The 7,913-nt window shown below is 40.3% G+C and overlaps 1 protein-coding gene across 2 annotated transcripts in view; it reads right to left on the bottom strand.

Moving 5' to 3' along the window:
* Window positions 1-3,669: 3,669 nt before the first annotated feature.
* The window catches only part of LOC106095685 (uncharacterized), a 38,887-nt gene continuing 34,643 nt past the window's right edge, over window positions 3,670-7,913 (bottom strand). For both annotated transcript variants that reach the window (XM_013262977.2, XM_059363829.1), the window contains exon 2: window positions 3,670-5,525. In XM_013262977.2, coding sequence (XP_013118431.2) covers window positions 3,980-5,446 — 1,467 coding nt within the window. In that variant the 5' untranslated portion in view covers window positions 5,447-5,525 and the 3' untranslated portion in view covers window positions 3,670-3,979. The remainder of the gene's footprint in view (window positions 5,526-7,913) is intronic.

The following is a 7,913-nucleotide window of genomic DNA, read 5'->3' as shown; positions in this document are numbered from 1 at the left end:
CCATTGTGGTCTCGCAATTTATGCAATACCATAGGGAAGAGAAATATTTGATAGAAAGTACATACATATTTGTTTAACATATTATGTATGCTTGATTGTTGTAGGACTCTTATGCCTAATTTTTGGTATGGGAGAATTTTATTTAGAGATACATCGATCTTTATCAATATTCACTTAAACTTATGAATTTTTTCTTAAGGAGATGTAAGTCCAAGAAATGATGCATACTTTTAGGCGCTTTTAAAATTAATGTTGTTGTATACAGTACTACAATAGTTGATGTACGCCCATACTCACAAAACATAGTACACCTTTAAAGTCGCATTAAGTTTTGTGAAATTGAAATAAAAATTGATTTATACAGTACTGTATAAACAAGGTCGAAGAAGATTAATAAAAAAATTATATTGAAGAATGCTATAAGATCAAATAATGAGAGCCTGAGATGTTGTCGGATTTTGCAAATCTAAGCCATTTATTGGTATAAGAATCAAATATTCGGTATATATAAGGGAGAATTATATTTAGAGATACATCGATCTTTGTCAATATTCACTTGGAGTAATGAATTTTTTGTTCTCAAGGTGATATAAGTCCTAAAACTAATGAATACTTTTAGGTGCTTTTAAAATTAATTTTGCTATATTTATACAGTACTACAACAGATGACGTACGCCCATACTCACAAAACATAGTGCACCTTTAAAGCCGCATTAAGTTTTGTGAAATTGAAATAAAAATTTATTTATACAGTACTGTATAAACAAGGTCGAAGAAGATTAATAAAAAAATTATATTGAAAAATGCTATAAGATCAAATAATGAGAGCCTGAGACGTTGTCGGATTTTGCAAATCTAAGCCATTTGTTGGTATAAGAATCAAAAATTCGGTACATATAAGGCTATTAAATCGTCGTCGTGCGGTATAACGCCTTCTGAAATGATACCAAAACACTGCGTGCAAAATTTCAGTCAAATCGGATGAGAATTGCGCCCTCTAGAGGATCAAGAAGTCAAGATCCAAGATTGGTTTCTATGACAGCCATACCGATTTGAATTATACTTAGCGCAGTTGTTGGAAGTGATACCAAAACACTACGTGCAAAATTTCAGTCAAATCAGTCGAGAATTGCGCCACCTAGAGGCTCAAGAAGTCAAGTTCCAAGATCGGTTTATCCATCGATTTAAACCATAGTTAGTGCAGTTGGTGGCAGTGATACCAAAAGAGTACGTGCAAAATTTCAGTCAAATAGAGAAGCGCAAGCCGAGCTGGCCAGGTATGGATCGCTGATTGCTGCAGATCTTGCTATGGTATCAGTGAGACATTCGCTATGCAAGCTTCTTGGTAGGGAGGACGACTTCTAAGATGACTGCTCTAATAAGGTGTGGGCTGGTGCTATAGTTTATAGGGTGTCAACGGCCCTGTGGCAAAGTATTTCGCGAAACAGGACGTCGCTTATCTTGGGACTGCGAAAGCATGACTTAAGACAGCCAATAGATGTCCTGACCTGATGGTCATTGCATCTTCAGGTCTTCGGCGCTGCTGGGAGCAAGGATAGGCAGACTTCTGAAGGCTGAAACGGCTGAACCGATTACCTTGAAATTTTCACAGATTGTGTAGTTTGGTCTGGAACGAAACATAGGCTATATAATTTTTTCATATGGGAAGGGGGGGGGACCCTCCCCCTTACCCCAAAAGTACTACCCAAAAATAAAAGTGGACCGATCAGGACAATATGGGACTCAAATGAAAGGTATTCAAGAGTAGAGAACGAAATTCATATTAAAAATTGGGTCCAAATAACTGGGGGGCCGCCCCAACCCCAAAACCCCCTAAAATAGGTTTTTTGAACGATCATGACAATATGGGACTTAAATGAAAGGAATTCGGGAGAAGATTGCGAATATGGTCAGGAAGGAGAAATAGGCTTTATAATTTGTTGATTTCGGAAGGGGGCGGACCCTACCCCTATACCCAAAAACACCACCCAAAATCAAAAGTGGACCGATCGGGACAATATGGGTATCAAATAAAAGGTATTGGAAAATATATTACGTATATGGTATTAAAATTTAGGTCTACGTACCGATCGGGCCGCCGCAACCCCAAAATTCGCCAAATCAGACATATTGGGAGTTCATGTCAATATGGGCCTCAAATGAAAAATATTCGGGAGAAGATTGCGAATATGGCCAGGAAGAAGAAATAGGCTTTTTAATTTGTTGATTTCGGAAGGGGGACGGACCCTCCCCCTTTACCCAAAAACACCATCCAAATTCAAAAGTGGACCGATCGGGATAATATGGGTATCAAATAAAAGGTATTGGAAAATAGAATACGAATATGGTATTAAAATTTGGGTCTAAGTACCCATCAGGTTGCTTCAACCCCAAAATTCCCCCAAAACAGACATATTGGGAGTTCATGTCAATATGGGCCTCAAATGAAAAGTATTCGGAAGTAGATTACGAATTTGGCATACAAAATCGGATCGAAGTATAGGGGGTCACCTTACCCCCCAAAAACGCCTTAAAGGGGCATATGACCCTTTATGACTGAATGGGACTTGTTTTTTTCCGTAGAATCAAAAACGGCTGAACCGATTTTCTTAAAATTTTCACAGATTGTGTATGTTCGTCTGGAAGAAAACATAGGCTTTATAATTATTAGTTATCGGATGGGGGCGGTCCCTCCCCCTTACCCCAACAACGCCATCCAAACCCAAAAGTGGTCCGATTGGCACAATATGGGTATCAAATGAAAGGTATTGGAGACCAGAAAACGAATATGATATTAAAATTTGGATCCAGGTACTTAGCGAGCCCCCCAACCCCAATACTCCTCTAAATAGATATATTCGAAGTTCATGTCAATATGGGACTCAAATGAAAAGTATTCGACAGTAGATAACAAATATGACATAAAACATTACGTCCAAGCAATGGGAGGTCGCCCACCCCTAAATACCCCCCAAAAAGGCATATTAGCCGACCATGGCTATATGGGACTCAAATGAAAGGTATTTGGGAGTAGATTACGAATATGACATTAAAATTTGCGTTCAAGTCTAGGTGGCACTATTCCTCCTATGGGACTCAAATGAAAGGTATGTGAGAGTAGAAAACGAATAACCAATTTTGAAGCCAAGGGTTTTGAGGTACGCCCTCAAGCACCCCCTAAACAGAATTTCATTTCCGTTGGGAATAAAGAACGAATCTGATATCTATTTTGAGTGCAAAGTGCCGGTGGCCGCCCAAGCCCCAAAACACCCTACAAACGGTTCATATTTACCGGCCATGGCAATATGGGGCTCAAATTAAAAGGATTTGGAAGTGCAGCACGATATTGATGTCCATATTTGAGTCGAAATGTCTAAGGTGCCATCCCTCCCCTTAAAAGCACTTCTCATTACCCTAATTTTTAAAAACACCAGGAACCGAGCAAGGGCAAACTTCTCACACATCAATAAGTGCTTTACGATTCAAGTTTAAACTCAATGATAAGGGACCTTTTTTTTATAGCCGAGTCCGAACGGCGTCCCGCAGTGCGACACCTCTTTGGGGAACATTTTTTAAATGACCATGCATGGCATGGGGGTTTGTATTTATATTGGGTTTTATTCCTTTAATAATTTTTAAGAAAGTTCCACACTGCAAACTTTTCAAAACTTCTGTGAGAATAAAAAAGCTATTTAAGCACATATTTATTAATATCGATATAATTATTAAATATCTAAATTACATAGTAACTTTATATAAAACAAATTGTAATAAATTACAAATAAATAACAATACGATAAGGCAGACATATGCAGTTAAGCTAAAAGTCTAGGCATAGTACAATAGAAATAAGATTAAATTTAGTGACAAATATCAGAATAATAATAAATTCTAAAGGACAAGATTTAAATGAGCTCCAATTGAGGCAATTGAGGGGCCAAAACCATCAACATCGTCATCAAATGCGGCGATGGCGTTTCTATCTATCGAAAGTCTGTATTTGCACCTTGGGAGGTGTATAGCCCTCGGGATATGGCACCAATTGATTGTTGAGCACACGAGCATTGCGCCATGTTTTCACCTTATCCTCAGGAGTATCAGGCACCCGTATGCCTTCAATGACAGTGACAGCGGGCCCATCGACTACAGAGACAGTGGATGAGGTTTGTGGTGAACGTGTATAGGCGCTGGTCGACTGATGATCCGATTGCACCAGGGACATGGAGGTCTGAGGACGTGTGAATTGTTGACTATAAGTCTGAGTTGAGTACTGTGTGTGAGCATGCTGTTGAGGGATTTGAGTTTGAGTTACAGACGGGGCATGGAAATTTCTGTTGCCCGAACCTTCTTGTACCGCCGTCGAGGAGGTCACCACTATGGGTTGGGGCACTCTAATGGGTTGTCTTTTGGCCTGGCTATAGTTTTTCTTGGTGATTAGATTTACCGGCAATTTATGGGTGTTGTGTTCCTCTTCGGCGGCATTGACATTGGACGAGGTGGCCACATGACGTGAGTTACGATAGAGTGATTCATAATTATCGCTGCTGGCGAAGGTTGGAGTGTAGCCAAAATCGGCAGGAAATGAGGAGGGTACCAAATGTTGTTGGACTTGTCTCAAATTGCGATTTCGCAATTCCCTTACCTCCATGGGCTGCCATTGCTTTTCCTGTGCATATGAGGGATTGGGGGTGTATCTAACATCCTCGGAGGGAAAGGAAAAGTTGCGTCTTCTTTCCAGCGGCACATAGGAGGGGGCCTGCACATTTGATCTGCTATGTGGCTGAACACGCTGAGGCAACAAATACATATCCTCGGTATACTGTTGTTGACCATAGAAAGGTTGGGGTTCATTATTTTCAAAACGTATGCGGCGAGCTGCCCTGGCCCTTTCTACCATGGGATTGGCCAAGTTTTCTTGCTGGCGCCAACTTTGCACCTTTATCAATTTCAGATCCTCCAATTGTTTTTGGCGCGCCTCTGCATCTTCTTTGCGCTGCTTATAGTCCTTGGCTTCCCTTACTAATTCCTGTTGCCTCAACAAAGCCATTGAGTGGGGGAATAGTAACTCTTCGGAAGATCTCTTAGCAGCTTTGTCCTGCTCCACTTGTGGTTTGCGCACATCAGAGGAACGTACGAAAAAGCCTTGGCTTTCTCCAATGCGAGCTTTGCGACTATTTTTGCCTACCAGCAATTCGACATCATCGCCTTTATCTGACTTCACTGTGACCACGCGCACCTTCTCGGGATCTAAATTACGGCCGAATCTCAATTCGGTTCTTAGCACAGTGGGTTTGAGCACCTTTTTGGTGTCTCCAGCATTGGCTGGTGTATATCCAGTGTCTTCGGGGTTGACATGGGCCTCGCCTCGACCATACTGAGCGCAACTCCCATGCAGGATACTTAGAATACAAAGTAAAAATAGGAGTTTTACTTGTCCAGTAATCATATTGGGGGTAAAAGGGTTGCTGTTTATTGGAGTTTCAGTTGTAAACTGGGATAGTGAAAATTCCAAAGAACTGCTGCCACTGAAATTTGAAAAGGAAATCTAGTTAGAATACTGTTCTTCAAAGTATTTTATGTTAAATTTTATTTATTTCTTATCTGTGCTACAGTTGAATGTCAGCAGAAACTAAAGCGAGTTACGCTCTATTTCCCTGTTATGTATTGAGGTTGTGAAGATAATTCTACAAAATTAGGTGAATATAACAAGCCAAGTACTACATAATATCGGTTCTATCGTATGAGCAAAATTATGAAAAAAATCCCCAAAAAATCCCATAGCTGTCTTGTGCCGCAAATTGTAAAACTGTAGAAATCCAATGAGCAAATTTAAGACAAAAATCCTTAAAAAATCCCTTAAATTGAGGGAGCTGTCTGGTGCCGCAATGAAGTCTGTAGAGATTTTTACATTAGCAGAACTATTTTTGGCTTTGTCTTACCCATAACAATGAACTTAGTATTGTTATTACTATAATTTACCCCGAAAAACCCAAAAGCGTTGACAAACTCCACTCCGTTTTATTAGTTATACCCATTTAAATTGCAACGTAAAAACCGCCAAACTCTAAATGACCCATCAACAGCTGTTAGCAAACATTGCAAAACTGCTGCATTTTGGAGCTTTAGGCAACACAAAAACGTGCGACTAAAACCTGAATTTCCTCCATTCAAATTTGTCAGCGATTAAATAGCTGGGCTTGAACTTTTTCGTTGTATCTTTTGTTGTTGTGCCATGAATTCCGGTTTGTAACCGTTTAAACCCCCCCCCCAAAAAAAAAAAAAATCCAAACAATCATAAAGATTTGCAACAAGCTCATTACGCATTATGTAATAGCTATCTCACAGATCTGCATGAAGGCTGAGAGAGTATTAAGTCAACATTTATTTAAACAGAGAGTGTGAGAGAGAGAGAGAGAGAAACTTAACGGTTGCCTTCAGTTTACAAACAGAGAAATCCCAAACAAATACTCCGTGACATTGAAGGCTGTTGAAACCGAAAGCTGGTCATAACAAGACAACAGAAAATAACACAAAACATATAAAAGAGACCGGGCAAAAGAGGCCGTACGGTTAACAAACTTCCATTGTGGTTAAAAGGTAATAACAAAAATGTTAGAGTTGCCAAAGTAGAAGAATAATATGGAGGAGGGATGAAAAATATTAATTTTGAAATGGTACTTTTTTGGGACTTAAGAGTACTTTTGTCTTATCTCAATTTTTGTTTACCTTTTAGGGCGAGGATAATTTTTTTATGATGCGTTTATCTCTTTCGAAACAAGTTTGATCGTCGTCATACATTTCTATGGAATGGTAAATAAAAGCCATTACAGGAATCAAAAATATTTGTCCCGAAAATTTCTGCCTTACAGATTACACAGTGAAACAGCCAATCAGAGATGTGGGAGAAGATTTCTCAGGACCAAAGGTTTTGGGCCCTTTACATAACGCCCTAACCGACGACTGACGGAACTCTAATATTGCCGTCTGGAAGATCATGTTACACAGATGGATCAAAGCTAGGGGACAGAGTGGGCCTGGGGGTCTACATTGATATCCCAGGGACTGAAATCTGTTTTAGAGTGCCTGACCATAATATGGTCCTGCAGGCAGAGATCCGGGCGATTACGGAATGCTTGAGCTGGTGTGGTGCTAACGCGAGGACGTCTAGTGTGAACATCTTTACGTACAGTAAAATGGACGTAAGAGCAATAACAACCAGGAGGGTAAGGTAACGAAGTGTTGCAGTGTAAGAAGGAGTTTAACGCCTTGTCTGAGGATGGAACAATCCGCATCGTTTGACTGGCGGGCCATAACGGAGTAAGGCGGAATGAGAAAGCAGACGATTTGGCAGTGAAGGCCAGACTGCCGTCAATTAACTTGGTTTACTCGAAGCCTTTCGGGTCGACATCCGATTTAAGGGCGTAGGCGACAAACACGCATGTTACACTGCGAAAAATTCTGTAGGACGGTGAAAATCCTATGAGCTGATCCGGATCGTGAGAAGACGTGGCTATTACTGAAAGGAAGTAAGAAGGAGGTCAGTATAGCTTTTGGTGTCATAACGGGACACATAGAACTACGAGCTCACTTATGCAAAATCGTGGCCGCAAGTAATAGCATGTGAGGAAGATAATGAGACATTGGATCATTTCCTATGATTCCTATCATTGACCGGCTTTCGCGGCTTACAGACACCGGTACTTAGGTGGGTTACGATACCAGACATGAACCAACTTAGGGCAGTGGTATGGAAAACAATTAAAGATATTGTAAGTAGCACGAAATTCCTAACTTAAAATTTTCTTTTTCGAGGTTACTTTTTAGTTTTAAGAGCGCACAACAAACCGATTACTGGCTTAGGTGTATGTCCATAGTGGCATGGTGCAGATTAATATCTGCACCCACTATTCAAC

This window comes from Stomoxys calcitrans, chromosome 2, assembly GCF_963082655.1.
Source record: "Stomoxys calcitrans chromosome 2, idStoCalc2.1, whole genome shotgun sequence".
NCBI classification, from domain to species: Eukaryota; Metazoa; Arthropoda; class Insecta; order Diptera; family Muscidae; genus Stomoxys; species Stomoxys calcitrans.
This window is presented reverse-complemented; position numbering and strand designations above follow the sequence as displayed.